At 46.0% G+C, this 16,391-nt stretch overlaps 1 protein-coding gene across 2 annotated transcripts in view; it reads left to right on the top strand.

Moving 5' to 3' along the window:
- TIMM50 (translocase of inner mitochondrial membrane 50) overlaps nt 1-16,391 on the top strand; it is a 35,234-nt gene that overhangs the window by 6,684 nt on the left and 12,159 nt on the right. For both annotated transcript variants that reach the window (XM_053397625.1, XM_053397624.1), the window contains exon 4: nt 11,471-11,492. In XM_053397625.1, the coding sequence (XP_053253600.1) occupies nt 11,471-11,492 (22 nt within the window). The remainder of the gene's footprint in view (nt 1-11,470; nt 11,493-16,391) is intronic.

The following is a 16,391-nucleotide window of genomic DNA, read 5'->3' as shown; positions in this document are numbered from 1 at the left end:
GGTCCCCCTGCCCATACGGGCCAGTCTTGACAGACTCTAGGGTTGTGCGCTCATCTCACTCTAGAGGCCGGGGGCCAGCGCTGTCCGGAGACACTTCCGGGTCACGTGGCCAGCGTGACAAGCTGCATCTGGCGAGCCAGCGCAGCACACAGAAACGCCGTTTACCTTCCCGCCGGTAAGCGGTCCCTATTTATCTACTTGCCCTCGGGGGTGCTTTCGAACTGCTAGGTTGGCAGGCGCTGGGACCGAGCAACGGGAGCGCACCCCGCCGCGGGGATTCGAACCGCCGACCTTTTGATCGGCAAGCCCTAGGCGCTGAGGCTTTTACCCACAGCGCCACCCGCGTCCCTGTACATAGCTCTGTACATAGTTGTGTATAATAGTTGTAGATAGAATAAAAGAAGATATTCTACACAGCTGCTCTCCGAGTCGTTTATGCTCTGCTATACTCTGCTGTGCGACGACTGTCTTCTTGTTGGAGTGAATCCGGTGCTCACAACTCTAAGCTGTGAGTCCACAGCACTTTGACCTGTTCCTGCGCAGCAGAAGGTGGTCTCTGGAAGTGCTACCCAGCTCGTCTGGCCCAGTCAGGGCTGAAGTGTATGAGTCCAGTTCGTGGCACTGGCTCAAGGGCGATGCTGACAGCCAGATCTCTAGTAGTCACCCACTGAACCTCATTTGATGAAGGCACCCAAACAAAGACCTCAGAAGATGATAAGGTAGTTATATATATGGAAGGAGGTAATCCAGGAAGTAACCCAGCCCCAAGATGTTTAGAGTTTTAAAGGCTAATACCACTAGCATAATGAAAAGGGTCATAGCTTAAAGTTAGAACACATTCCTTGAATGCAGATGATTCCAGGTTCAATCACCAGGTAGGGCTGGGAAAGATCCCCCCCCACCTGCTCCCAGTCCGTGTAGAATAGATGATACCGCACTGCTGATCTGTCTCAGTATTAGGCAACTTCCTATGTTGAACTGGGCCTGGAAATGGATTGGAAGCCAAAGTAGATGGTAAAGAACTGGACTGGATGTGATTTGATCATATCAACCAGCTCCACTTAACAATCTTGTTGCTCTACTCTTGACCAGCTGAGGTTTCTAGACTGCTTTCATATAATGCATTTCATTAATCCAAAGGGTTGCGGCGGGTAGATAAAAGACTTTCCCAAGCCTCCAAGACCACTTCAGTTTCTGGCACCAGTGCTTCTGCACTCCCAGTTACTTCTCTTCCTGGTATTGTCACCTGCCCCCTGCAACATACCTTTCCCGCCACCCATTCTGAAATGTCTCTTGCCACTCCAGGCTCTCTCACTTGCGCCGGCTCTGATCCTGAACAAACGATACGAGCAAACCAGGCAAGCCTAACTTTGAGCAAACCGAACATATGTTTCTTCATTAAGCACAGGATATAAGCTAGCCTGAGCCAAGTCCCCACCTTTCCCAAGTCCCTTTTATGCCACCAAAAAAAAGACGTGGGTGGTTGTTTCCTGTTCCGCTATGACTCAGGCCTGAGACCAGCAAGAGGCTGTGGGGAGAAGTCTGAAGCCCGGTTCCCATAAATGTTTTGTGGTCCTTATTGTAGCAGGCACATGTTGCCATGGATGTGTGAATGGGCCTTGCTGGTGGGAGTTTGTGCTACCTGTTGTCCTGGGAGCTTGAGCTGGGTAGCTCTGCATATTCAACTGTGGCTTTTACTGGCTCCCTTTGCTCCCTAACGCATCCCTTTGGAAACGATTGCCTTAATTGGGCTAATTGATGAAAAACCTCTTGCTACAGCCCATTTGTGGGTTTATTACGGGTAGGCAAAACACTTCTTTCCTGGTCTGCTTCCTTCATCTCTTGTAGGAGTCTGGATGGGAAAATCTTAGTGTATAAAGTTCACTGCAATTTTCTGTGGACTTCTGGGTTTAATTGCTTGTTATTGAAATAATAGAGTGTTGGTGTACACCTGGAACAAAGCAAGGTTATTGCACAACAGCTATACCTGCTTCAGATGGTGGTTAAGGGTTACAGCATATCTGTCTGAAGGACCCCATTCCATGGGCCTCTTTTTTTGTAGCCCCCACCCCTTTAACATGACCGGCCAGTAAGTGGATTCTTTGGGCAAGTGCAATTAATTTGGGTACCTTGAGTTCAAATGTGTTTGTGGAGGTTACAGCTTTTTAACTGTTCATTCTTACATAAGTTTGCTCAGAATGGAGCGTGTAAGTGGGCAGGGCTTTTTGAATTAACTTTGTATTGCAAAGCTTGGAAGTTAGGTTAGAGTTTGCGTTGGTTTTTTTATCAAAACTTCTTAATTATTGGTGCTTTGTAAAAATTGTGATTCACCCTCCATAGCTTTTTATGTGTGTGTGGGGGGGAGATATCTCCGCTTTCTATACTAGTACCCTTCCGTAACCATTCCAAGGAGGCTGATTAGGGCTGTCTACTCTCTTTTGATATGCAGCACAAGCCTTGAGTGCTCTTGAGGGAAGGAGGTGTGAAGTGCTAGTGGCCTTGCATGTCACATACCCAAATTAACTGTTTTGAACTGTGGGTAAGACTTCCTTATTGCCTTTCTATAACTGGGCAGCTTTTGATGTTCAAGACAAAGCTGTCACTTCTCACTGTGCTGTAAACTGCAGCTAAATTGTCTTGGGGAAGTTGCCTGCAATATTCCTTTGCAAAGAGCAGTCCCAGGTGAATGGCCCTTCATTCTTCCCTTCCCTCCACCTACCTCCTTCAGTTGGTGCTAACACGCTCCTTTTATGCTTCCACAAATTCCTTCTCACCTTTGCAGGCAGCAGGTCGGCTTATTGCTGGCGCATGCCAGCTTACTGCTTTTGATCATTTGTGCTAACAAGGTCCTTCCGGGCACAATTGCCCTCTTTTGCAGAGGTGCGTGTCATAAGTGTGTGTGCTGGGGTGGGGGGAGTCTCAGAATGCACGCCTCTTTTGCCTGTGCCTTGTCTCTTCCCTTTCTAAGTGAAGGAAAGGAGTTGCTGCATTTGCCTCTACGATACAATAATCTTTATTGTCATTGTCCCATACAGAACAACGAAACTGAAAATCTACATCAGACATTCAGAAACCAACAAGCTTGCTATCCCATCTATCCCAACCTGGTTAGCCCCCTAAAAACTCTGATACCCTATTTTTAAATACAATATATTCCCATACAGACTCCTTACAATGCTTTTAAAACCAAAATCGCATTTGGGTAGAAACTGTTTCTCAGGCGGCTGGTCCTAGTCTTTATAAACCTGTACCTTCTTCCAGAAGGCAGAAGCTGAAAGAGATCATTTCTGGGGTGCGCACTATCCTGCGCTATCTCTGCAGCTGGAAGCATAGATTTGATCCAAGGTGGGAAGAGTGCACCCAATTATTCTCTCCGCAGTCTTCACAACCCTGGACAGCATTGTTTTTTCTTGATGTTGATGCTTGATGTTGTCAGAGGACTTGATCATTGCTTTCAAAAGGGAAAGCCGTTTCATGCGGGTTAGATTGTGGCTCTTAGCCATGATACCTAAATTTACCTTTCATGTTCAGTGAAATGTGCCTCTGAGCACCAGAGTCCCCAGAGGGCAGCTCCATTCTCCTTGAGCTCACGCTTTACACCCAGGCTTCCTGCAAAATGTGGGCGATGGCTGCTGGAGTAGAATAAGCTGGAAATGTGCACAACTGTAAGTTTATAGCAAAATATATCCCCTTTATAGCAATGTCCGCGGGGAGCATGGCATCTGTCAAGCTGATAGAGGGGGTGCAGAGTTGAGGGTTTTCACAGCTGAAATTTCTTTGGAGATATTGGGGGATTGCCATGCTTTGAAGTGGTTGCGTGCCTGCCTTTCTCAAAGGTATTTGTGCCTTTTCCCTTACCTGCTGTTCTTGAGCCATAATAAAACCCCTTTGGTTTTGTTAATAGCCCTTTTTAGGCTGCCTGTCGCATTCATGTGAACGGCCGCAATGAGGCCGCCTGTGCTGGAGCAAATGTGTCTTCTCCAAAGGCCTTGGCACACTTCACAGCTTCCTGCAAGTCGCATGGCATCACCTGGGTGCAAGAGGGTCTTCAGGGGGACCTGATTTGTCTGGACATCTTTGCCTAAGTGGCTGTAAAATGGGGCTGGCCTTTGATCTGCCTCTTTCCCACACTGTTCCTTTTCTTCCTTCTCTGGGAAGTGTGGATTTGCAGAAGGCAGTTTCTTGATCTTTTTTGTTTTGTTTTTTAATTACAAATTTCCTTTGTCACTCTTCAAGCCTTCATGTGTGCAGCATTGATCTTCCAGCTTCTGGTTTTAAACAAAATGCAAAACTAGGTTCATTCTGGTGAGTTCCAGAAATATTTCAGCACGGATATCTTGAAAAAAGGCTTATGGATCCAGATGAACCTTAGAAAGTGGGAAGCTTTGTGACAGTAGAGAAAAGAGGGAGCTAGAAGATAGCACATTTTAGGTCCAGCAAGGAAGAAGATGGAGAGAAATTGAAAGCAGCTTCCTCTTACGTCTTATCACCAAGATGCACAATTGGAAAAAATTCAGAACCTGGTCAACCCATATATTTGTGCATACTGGAATTGCACATCTGACAGTTTGTTTGTTTTAATTTTTGCACATCTCTTAGGGCTAGAAGAACTTCTTAGCTCTCGGCAGCTTAAAAGTTGGAGACTTGCACCGAGGGACTTGGATTAGTTTGTTCACTGTGTTTTGAGCTACTTGGTCCTAAACATTTTGGAGCTGATGTTTAAGAAGTTAACATCTTCTCCAAGGACGTCTTATGAACATCAGGTAGAAAAGAGGCCCTTTTTGTTAACCACATGTGTAGGTGTCCTGGTGTGTATTTGACCCTGGTATCTGTGGTGTGTGCTTTTCCAGATCTAACCCTCAAGGTGGCACTGTTGAACTTTCAAACTGAACTGGTTTTGAGATTCCTGTGGAAAGTGTTTGGTTGTAGAAACATCCACAGAGAGCTGAAATTCTGATTCACTTAATTGCTGAGACTGGTTAACCCAGGGAACAAAATACCGATCTGAACGCTCTTTGCTGGCTGATGCACCCCAGTCTGTGTAATGCAGGTATCCCAACTGCTGCTTCTCTGGATCAACTTGGATGGCTGCAGTGGGATAGCATCCTGCACTCTCTCTCTCTTGTTCTTCTTTGCTTATCTGGCCTCCTGTATACTCACAGAGGCACTTTTTACATTCTGTCTTAGTTTTCTTTTGAAGAAACCTGGAGCCCCTGTCCCGCGAAGTAGATTCAGAAGACCAGGGGAACATCAGTCTAAATGACTAGCACTAAACAACTTGAGTGTCACTCTTTAACATATACCGTATTTTTTGCACCATAACACTCACTTTTTTCCTCCTAGAAAGTAAGGGGAAATGTCTGTGCGTGTTATGGAGGGAATGCCTACGGGTGGCACGCCTACGGATTTTCCTCCTCTAAAAACTACGTGCGTGTTATGGTCGGGTGCGTGTTATAGAGCGAAAAATACGGCAATAATATGTTAGGTCAGTGCTTTTCAAACTGTGTTCTCCCAACACTCTGCAGGTTTCTCAGAAGCAAATGGGGATCCTCAATGTAGTTTAGTGTGAGAGCTTATTTTCAAGGCATCTTGTCTGCCCCCTGCACATTATCTCTTGCAGTGAGCAGGCGCTCAGGGAGTGATATTATAGAAAAACGGCCTTCCCACAACTGGGTGCCCTCCAGATGCTTTTGATGACAACTCCTGTCAGCCCCAGCGAGCACTGGGAGTTGTAGTCCAAAATATCGGAGGGGCACTGGGTTGGCGGAGGACTTCTAGATAGTTTCCTTGTGGGGTATACTCACAATTCATGCAGGGAAACATTGCAGCCAAAAGCCTTGGCCAGTCCTCTGTTTTTGCACCCTAGAACATTTGCCAGAATATTCTGCAAAGCACAGGTGTTCCACAGCAGGCGTGTCAGGGTGCATGTGCTCCCTGAAAGTGCAGGGGTTTGAAGTGAATTGAATTCGACAGACTTCGGTGAATCCCTCAGCCTTTATGATCCCTCGAGTCTTCTTGGATTGAAACCAGTATAGAGATCTATCTTCTAAAACCCAGCCAGACAATGGTGCCCCTGGGGATGCCATCTGGAATTGGGGAGCTGCTTGACTTGGGCCAGCAAGTGCCAAGATGCTCTTCAGTATTTACATGCCTTGGTAGCAATGGTGGCATTTGGTCAAGGACAAGAAAGATGGGGCTTGGAGGGCCTCTGACAGCTGCCAGTTCTCTGCTTGCGCCCAGTTGTCAGCTCCAGTTTCCTGCCCTGCCAAGCCAATGTTCCACTGCCCTGTACAAAAGGGAGTTGGGAGATTAGACACTGGATTAGTCTTGCTGTGCCTTAAAGTCCTTCGCCTTGCCATTTCCCAGTTATTTTACATAATGCCAAACACCGGAGGAAAGGCAAAACAAAGTGATTCATAAACTGTGTGTGTGTTTAGTGACTGACAGAATTAGTTTCACCCAAGAGCGCTTACTGGTACCTTTCTCTGGACCTGATTCTGCCTCTGCTCTGACAGTCCCGGTATAGTTCCTTTGCAACATATCCACAAGGCCAAGAGCCGCCGTGACGTTGCCCAGAGCAGGTCAGTGCCGAAGACTTTGTGGGATTGTTTCAAGTCCCTTGTTTGACTAGAGGAATGGATCATTGTTTTTGTAACGGGGTCTTGCCCTTTTCAGGTCAGCAGCTGCCGGGCTCCTGCGCCTGTGTCTGCAAACAATGAAATCTTGCTTGCAGCCATTCTGTTGTGGCTTTCAAGGACTCTGCAGCCCTCACAACAGCTGGTGCATCGCTATAGAGCCTTTCAAACTGGGCTGGGCTTTTCCAGTGAGTCGTCTTTGCCCTGTGCATCAATGAAAATATCTATTACAAGTGTACAGTAAAAAAGATTCAAAATTTGCAGGGCCTTAATTTCAACCAGCACAGAACTTTGACAACCTGGAAAGCAAAGTCCTTCAGGCAGACAAATCCATGCATGCAAAGCTTTGACCCATTTAAGAAGACAGTCTCACTTGATTTCCCCCACCGCTCTGAAGACTTACATCCTGTTCAGAATTTGGATGTTTGCAGATAACTTTGAAGCAGTGCTCATCATGCTAGAGTACAGACGTACAGAGTACTTCTTCCTAAGTTCAGATTAGTAGAGAAAATAAAGCAATGATGTACAGTAGTTTTGGCATAAATGCAGAGGGGAAATCCCAAGGCCCAGAACCAGAGAGCTACTTCAGAGGCACACGGGAGTTTGAGCAGACGTGATAGGAGATAAATATAACATGTAGAACAGCAGACACACACACAGGTGTCCCCCAGGTGTACCACAAACTGTTTCACAGGCTGTGCCCGTGTGATGGTCGTGGGGCTGCTAAAAATATCCTTAGGCATGTAGAACAGGTTCCATTTCTTTGGATCTTAATCTGATGTTTGCAAGTCTGAATGGCTCCTTTCCAAAGAGGAAGTGGTCTTGTTTTCTACGGAGAGGTTAGAAGAGATGGAGAGAATCATATCCTATTAATGCCTTCAACAGTAACAAAGGTTCAAAATATGGATATGTGTTGCTTAAAGACATACCCACTCCCTGCTCCCTTATTCTTGCGGCAAGAGGGCATGAAGGAGTAAGTCAGCCCATAGAACTTCTTGAGGGCAGAAGGGAGCTGGGCGGTGCAAAAGCAGTTTTCGAGACTCGTGGTGAATCAGGATTACTAAAACAACTCCCTGTTATAATTACCCTTTGAAAAATCTGTTGGCACTGTGAGCTTGAGAACTGTGATTGAAATGGGGGCTCGGGGGCCCTATAGTATCTAAACCTGGGGCACATGAGGGTCAGGGCGATTGGGGCAGTGTTTATAGAAACATGCTGTTTGGAGGTTGCTGAAGCTTCTTCATTGATTGCACAGCGCAGCTCTGTCCCTTGATGCAGCCCCGCAGCTTCAAGGTGTGAGAGCCATTTGGCTGCAGCCCCAAAGCTCAAGTTACTTTGTCAAGCACAAAATGGAATAACCCCCCAGCTCAGAAGTGGTAGCTGACTCCTAAAAGCAGAGGTGTCAGGTGTTGGGGATACGTCCCCCAGTCGTGGCTGGTTGCGGTTAATGCAAAGAAGCACTCTGGACATGCTCATTGTTGCTTTCGACATGGTAAGTGTAATCTCTTGGCAGTGGGCTGAACTCTCACTAATAGCTATGCTGTAGATGCCTTTGTTTTGCTCGGGTGTCTGTCACTGGTGGGGTCCGTCAGGATGTGCCAAACCTGGACAAGGGACAATTTGTGGTAGACTGGAGGAAGAAAAATGGGTCAGAGCAGTTTCCTTTCTCCTACGGCATTTAACGCATCATTTTGCATCACAGCTGGGCAAAATTGCCATTTATTTATTTCTTGCATTTATCTCCTATCTCCAAAGAGCTTAAGGTGGCATGCATGGCTTTCCCCCTCCTCAATTAATCTCCACATCAACCCTGTGAGGTAGGTTAGATTGAGAGGAAGTGATTGACCCAAGGTCACCCCGTGAACTTCATGGCTGAGTGGGGGTATTTGAACCCTGGTCTTCCAGGTCCTAGAACAACCTTCTAACCACTACACATAGCCTTAAATCTGCAGTGTGGCAACTATCCTGTTACTTGAGATCACCAAAGACTCACCAATTGCTGCCTGAAAAGAGTTAAGGGATGTTTCTAATGGAGATAGCAAGTACGAAGAGGAAAGAGACTGAGCGTCTGGTTTGTTTCTGTACCTTTCACACTAATTTCTTTTGATGCCATTGGCCCCATTGAGATTCCGTTGGGAAGAGGCATATAAATTGAGAGGCTTTTAATACCCTGCCTTTACACAATAGCTCAGGGAAGCTCACACCGTTGAACGAAACAATTTGTAAGAGCTTTATACAATAGAAGGACATAATCCTGTTCAATGGATAGCTGACTTCCAGAGCCGCTTCCTCAATGCACCTCCAGAATCTGTGACAAAACCTCTCCATTGCTTCAAAATCCTGTTTCTTGTCTTCCTAGGGCAGCCTTCGCAATTCTGGTGCCCTTTGGATTAAAACTCGCATCAGCACCAGGATGCAAGTCCAGACAGCTGGCAGGTGGCGAAGGCTGCCCTAGGGCATCTTTGCGTAGGTGCAGCAATGACAACTCCTGAACCCACGTTGTGGCTTCCACCAGCTCTGCAGAGCAAACACAGCCCCCACTCCCAGCCATGTCAATTCCTCTTGTTGTACCAAAGCGTTGTCTTGCTAAGTTTCCTGTGTGTCAGGGTCTCCACCGTATCCTGCCTGTCCTTTTTAAAAATAGGTCCCTGCTCCTGGAAGGGTGCTGTGGGTTATGGGAAATAAATACACCCCCGCCACACACACACAAACCAACAATGACCCATGTTTTCTGTGTGTGCTACTCTTCCTTCCTGTTGCCCATTTTGACCCTGCCTGTTTTCCACTGACCCGTCTGCATTGGAGGAACAGCCAGCATGAAACCACTGTCCACAGCTGCCACATCCCTGAGGTAGTTGCTGCTCTGTAAACATTGAAGGAAGGAAGGAAGCAAGTCATGCTGCTGCTACGCAGCGTCGTTCCAAGAGCATTTTCACTGGTGAGATTTGGCTGGCTTGTTGGAGGCACCTGAGCAATGTGTGCATCCATTCTGCTACGGAGCTCTAGCACATGGGTAGGCAAACTAAGGCCCAGGGGCCGTATCCGGCCCAATAGCCTTCTCAATCCGGCCCGTGGACAGTCCGGGAATCAGCGTGTTTTTACATGAGTAAAATGTGCCCTTTTATTTTAAAACGCATCTCTGGGTTATTTGTGGGGCCTGCCTGGTGTTTTTACATGAGTAGAATGTGTCCTTTTATTTAGAATGCATCTCTGGGTTATTTGTGGGGCATAGGAATTCGTTCTTTTGTGTCCCCTACAAAAAAATATAGTCCGGCCTCCCACAAGGTCTGAAGGACAGTGGACTGGCCCCCTGCTGAAAAGTTTGCTGACCCCTGCGTCTATCATGTAAGAGTTGCCTCCCCAGATCAAGCTAACAGTGGGGAGGGAGCAAGGCAGTTGGGCTTTCCGAATGTCCAGCCTGGGCTGTCTTCACCCTTGAAGATTATCTTGATCTCTCATGGCTCATTGACCCGCACATTGCTCTGTGGTGAGATAGAAGCCTTTCACACTGCAATACCTCGAGGACCCCCTCTCTCCATACGAACCTACCGAGACCCTGCAATCATCATTTGAGGCCCTTCTTCATGTGCCCCCTCCACGAGGGGTCCAGAAGCTGGCCACACTGGAATGGGCCTTTCCTGTGGTGGCTCCCCATTGTGGAATGCTTTTCCCAGGGAGGCTTGCCTTGGGCCTTCATTACATACATTTAGCACCAGGTGAATCGTTCCTCTTCTCCTAGGCTTTGGCTAATTAAACAATCTATGGCCTTTTAAACTGGTTTTGTTTGTTATTGTGCTATGTATTTTTGTAGTTTTATACTGTAAACCATCCTGTGATCCTCAGATGAAGGGTGTATATAAATTAAATGAATAAAACGAATGTAGACCAAACAAGTCTATAAAGATGCATTTCCCATTTCAAGGTTTTCTGGTGCCCATCAAAGGTAAAAGGCAGCTGCGTGTTCCCATGTGGGAATTTGGATCCTCCAGGTCCGGAATCTTGAATTGGTTGGGCTTCTCTGTCTAATTTTCTGTTATTGCTGATAATAATAATAATAATAAATTTTGTTTATATCCTGCCCTCCCCAGCCGAAGCCGGGCTCAGGGCGGCTAACAACAATCAATAATCCAACATTCAAAAAAAAAAATCCCTTATAAAAATTAATTAAAATCAAATTGATGGCAACCGTTAAGCAAAATTCTGTGCGGATTGAGGAGGGAGTCAGGCTGTGCCCTGACCAAAGGCCTGGTGGAACAGCTCTGTCTTGCAGGCCCTGCGGAAAGATGTCAAGTCCCGCAGGGCCCTAGTCTCTTGTGACAGAGTGTTCCACCAGGTCAGAGCCGCAGCCGAGACAGCCCTGGCTCTAGTTGAGGCCAGCCTAACCTCTCTGAGGCCTGGGACCTTCAGGACCTTGATAAAATAGGAATGCCAGGGCTTCTTGCTTCATAGGGCTGAACAAGCTGAAATTGGTAAAACACTTGCGTGAAAATCCTTCCTCCAGCTTTGCTTGCTTTCGGGGTAGGGAAGTTGCAGTGGTTTTTTTAATTGTGTTTTAAGGCTGATGCGTTTGCCTCCCTGGGCTCCTTTTGTGGGGGAAGAACAGAATATAAATGTAATAAGTAAACTGTAAAATGGCGTGGGTACAGCTGCTGGGGAGGTTTTAAGACATAAAAGGCAAAATAGTAACTGTAGCTGAGCCTTACTTATGCTTGGTCAGAATAAATGAACTGCGAAATAGGCACACTCACAGGCTGTTTCCCCTCTGCTTTTGCCTTATGGCTTGAAACATGCTGTGGAGTCAAAAGAATTATACTACCTTCTCTTTCTCTTTGCAGATCCCCGATGAGTTTGATAATGGTGAGTAGGCAAACCACTTCCTGCTTTTTAAAAGTCGCCTTGATATGTTGGGGTCACAGCCAGCTAGGCGGAGGAGAGCCCTTCTTGGTAGCACTGGAAGACTTGAGAAAGAGATGTTGTTCTAGGGGCCTTTCTGCGCCTCGGAATACCTTAGTCAGCGCTTGGGCTTTTTATGTTTTAAGAATCCCGTGCTTTCATCCCTACAAATATGCCAATTCCCACCTCAGATCTTGCAGTACAGATGCCGTTTTGTTGCAGGCGTGTGAATGTTCTCCACGTTTCAGTTGAATTACCTCCTGAAGTTTTTGTAATGGCTAATCAGTCAAAAGTGGAACTGGAGCAGCTGAAAAGCCATAAGATTCATGCTTACCTGACGACTAGTCCTTGTGGTACTTTCCCAGCACAGTGATGAGCCCTCACCGTTTGTGTGGACCAGATTTGAGTGCATTTGAGAGCGAAACAGGTACTCTGGTGGCTTCTAAGGCCTGCTAGGCAGCTTTCCGAGTGCTCGTAGAAGAGAGCTTTATGCATGCTCTGAATGGAAACTAGGAGAGCATGATGACTAGCGGAAGTGTCATTGAGTGCAGCCTTCCTCAGCCTGGTGACCTCCAGGCACTTCATTGTTTCTTTCCCCCAAATTTTTTAATTCATTTTATAATAATAATAATAATAATAATAATAATAATAATAATAATAATAATAATTTTTATTTATTTATTTATTATTTATACCCCGCCCACCTGGCTGAGTTTCCCCAGCCACTCTGGGCGGCTCCCAATCAAGTGTTAAAAACAGTACGGCATTAAATATTTAAAAACTTCCCTGAACAGGGCTGCCTTCAGTTGTCTTTTAAAGATAGGATAGCTGCTTATTTCCTTTACATCTGAAGGGAGGGTGTTCCACAGGGCGGGCGCCACCACCGAGAAGGCCCTCTGTCTGGTTCCCTGCAACCTCACTTCTCGCAATGAGGGAACCGCCAGAAGGCCCTCGGAGCTGGATAACACAACTAGACAACACAAACAGAAAAACAAACAATACAAACAGATTCTTGTCTTATCCTTATTTTTTCTAAACATTGTTAGGTGAGCTTCCCCAAGTCCCCCCCCCCCATCTGATTTTCATTTTACCTCATCTTTAGCAGTTTACATATATCATAATTTTAACCATTTTCTTAGTTACACTTACTTTTACCATAAGAATCTTCACATTTTATCCCTGACAAATAATACTATTCTAAAATACACTATCTTCCACTTCTAACCCTACAGCCTATATCCACTTCCAAAGCTATTCTAAGATTTTAAATATTAGCATATTTTTTCAAATATTCTTTAAACTTCTTTCAGTCTTCTTCCACCGCCTCTTCTCTCTGGTCACGGAGTCTCCCAGTCAGTTCGGCAAGTTCCATATAGTCCATCATCTTCACCTGCAGACATCCAGGCACTTTGAACTCCCCTGAGCCCCACCTAGCAAGGTCCGTGTTTGGGGCATGATGGGAACTGTAGTCCCAACAACATCTCCAGAGCAGCAAGTTGGAGAAGTCTGAAGTATCCTGGGTTGCAGCCTGACCTTAAAGCTGCACAGAACAAAGGTCAAAAACGCTAGAATGGGGGAAAGGGCCACCGTTCTTAGTTCTCAATGGTTTTACATTAAAGCTGCTGTTTGACCCAGGTGCAATTTGGGACACGATAGCATTTTTATTTTTTTAAGTAATATTTTATTAAGTTTAACAATAAAAAAGTAGAACAATAAAAACACAAAGAAAATATAAAACACAACAATACAAACTTTCACGATACATAAAATACAAACATTTAACAAGAAAACAAAAAAAGACAATCAACACTCAAAAAGTAGAATAAGAAAAACACAAATCACTCTTTTCCAATTATTCATCTTCAATTAACTTATTTTCCTGACTTCCTCACGCCTCCCTTTTTTATATCCCTTTTTAACAATTAGTTCAGCAAATTCGTATCCTACTACTTTATCCTTATTTATTTTACCTCCCAAATTTCAAATTTTTATCTCTTATTACTAGAACCCCTTCATTTTAATTCAATGTCATCAGCATTCATACATTTTACAATACTTCTGTAAATAAGTTTTAAATTTCCTCCAATCTTCTTCCACCAACTCTTCTCCCTGGTCTCAGATTCTGCCAGTCTTCTCAGCCATTTCCATATAGTTGATTACTTGCATCTGCCATTCTTCCAAGGTGGGTAATTCTTGTGTCTTCCAATACTTTGTAATGAGTATTCTTGCTGCTGCTGTAGCGTACATAAAAAAAGTTCTATCCTTCTTTGGCACCAATTGGCCGACTATGCCCAGGAGAAAGGCCTCTGGTTTCTTCACAAAAATATACTTAAATACCTTTTTCATTTCATTATAAATCATCGCCCAGAAAGCCTTAATCCTCGGGCACGTCCACCAAAGGTGAAAGAATGTACCTTCAATCTCCTTACATTTCCAACATTTATGGTATATTTTTGCAAGCTTGACTGGGGTCATGTACCACCTATACATCATTTTCATAATATTCTCTCTTAAGGCATTACATGCCGTAAATTTAATCCCAGTGGTCCACAACTGCTCCCAGTCCGCAAACAAAATATTATGACCAATATCTTGTGCCCATTTAATCATAGCAGATTTTACCGTTTCTTCCTCACACGATAGCATTTTATACCTTGTGTGCATCAATAGATTTTCCCTGCTCACGCACCTTCTTCGCAGCTCAAGGCACATCTGATAAAAGCCTGAGCCAGTCTTTAGAGTTTTAAATTTGTGCTGCCAGCTAGCCAAGCACCTTCCAACACTTCAGTATTTAAGCAGCTGAGAAGTCTGGTGGGCTGGCTGGGGGGAGAGATGCAATGCCCCAGAAGTTAAGCTATAAATATGTTAATTCCTTGACGTGTTAAACCAGAGAGTAAGGGAACAGCAACAGGCGTGACCTGCTCACCCACCCACCTCTTTACAGAGGGGAAAAAATTTAAAACCCCACGTAACACTTCCAGGAAAAACCAGAATTGCTTTACATTTCTAATTGGACGGGTGAAAGGTTTGGGGAGGAGGCTTTTTTCTGCGGCTGCCTTGAGAGCAGATGTACCGGTGCATAAACAGCACGCCTGCCCCTTGTCGAGAACAGAAGGTCAGGCGGAACTTGTGCTGGGGGGGGGGAGTTCACAATGCTTCTGCTGCGCCCCACAGACACCCAACCCCCCCATGCCCGTTCTTGGGGGCTGCTGGAGGCAAAGAGCAGTCACTGAGGTTACGATGCGAATGAATGGAGAGACGGGGAGCCTTTGGGGCAGGAGAGAGGGGGGTGCGAGGGGGTGTGTGCCTGTCCCCCGGGGCAAGGCAAAGCCATAGCCATTCCAGATGTCCTCTTTAGCTATTCCGCTTTTGAAGAGAGAGGGGCAGGTGGAGAGGCAGATTTCAAGACAGAATCCTGTGGGGAGCGAGAGCTTTGGGTCAGACTCTGAAGCAGCTTCCTCCAACCTGGTGCCCATCAGGTGTTTCAAACTCCCATCCCTCCCAGCCAGAATGACCAGCGGCCCAGAGCGATGACGGGGGTTGTCGTCACAAATACCTGGAGAGAATCGGGTTTGCAGAGGCCTCTCCTTTTCCCTACCATTGCAGAGCTGTCAACTTTTCCCTTTTTTAAAGGGAAATTCCTTTATTCCGAATAGGATTCCTCTCAAGAAAAGGGAAAAGTTGACAGCTATGCCATTGGAGTGTCTTGGTTGCCTGAGATTTTGCTTTGCAGCTGCAGGTCTGGCCCACAGGGATCCCCAGGCGTGATTCTCTCCTCGGAGTGCTTAGTTTTGGGTGTCTCCAACGGTCCCGCTCCGCGGAGCAACCATCGTCTTCCCAGCATCCCCTCCCTGGTGCATCGTCAACAGCTTTTGCCCCTTGCCAAAAAAATGCACACTTTTGAGCTTGGTTTAGTAAAGACACTGTTGGGCTATTTCTAGCTCCCTTGTCCTGAAATACTTGCACATGAGCGGGGTCATTTATTTATTAATTTAATAGGCTTTCGCAGTCCAGAAGTTTCAAAAGCGAACGGAGGCTCTGGGGGGGTGGAGTCTGTACAATAGAAGGCCAGATGGAACTTAGCGCAGGGCTTTCAGAAAGCAGATTGCCCAGTTAGGGGAACTTTCCCGATAAAATATGTAGGAAGCCAGTAGGGAGGGGAGGGTGTTGTGGGGGGGGGGTTTGCCTGGGATAGGAAGCTTCTTTCGCCAGCTCCTTTCAGCCGGCCTGGCATATGCTCCCAGCAGATTAAAAGGCATTCTCCAGTCGTGGCCCCATTGTGGCCCACAATAGATTTATTATTTCTCTTTCCCACCCCTTTCCCTGCCGTCCAGATTTTCAACTAAGTCCCCAACCTCATCCAGCCATTGGCAGAAAGTTGTACAGTTTCCTGTTGGCACGTTTTGTGTAAGCTGCTCTGCCCCGGTCCTTGCGCAGGGAGCACCGAAATTGCTCTCTGCAACCCTCCTTCGCTCTCCTTGTGTCTTATTTAACTGTCAGCTTACTTCACCCAAAGGAATCTTTAAAAGCTTAGCTTTTAAAATCGCTCACCATTCGTTGGGAGGTGTCTAACACAACATTCCCCAAACTTGGGTGTTGTTGGGGTTTTTTACTACAGTTCCCATCATCCCTAGCTAGCAAGACCAGTGATCAGGGATGATAGGAATCGTAGTCCAAAAAAAGAAGACACCCAAGTTTGGGAAACGCTGTGCTAGCATTTTACAACAAAGAATGGAAACAGCAGCCAGTAAAATGGGCAGGTGAAATCAAGAGCCCAAGTTCAATAAACAGCAGCAGAAGCAGCGCAAGAAGCAAAGCCAAACATCTTTAAAATCAAGGACGTTTGGGGAGAAAGTGTCTTCG

The sequence above is a fragment of the Podarcis raffonei genome, chromosome 8 (assembly GCF_027172205.1).
Source record: "Podarcis raffonei isolate rPodRaf1 chromosome 8, rPodRaf1.pri, whole genome shotgun sequence".
NCBI lineage: Eukaryota > Metazoa > Chordata > Lepidosauria > Squamata > Lacertidae > Podarcis > Podarcis raffonei.
This window is presented reverse-complemented; position numbering and strand designations above follow the sequence as displayed.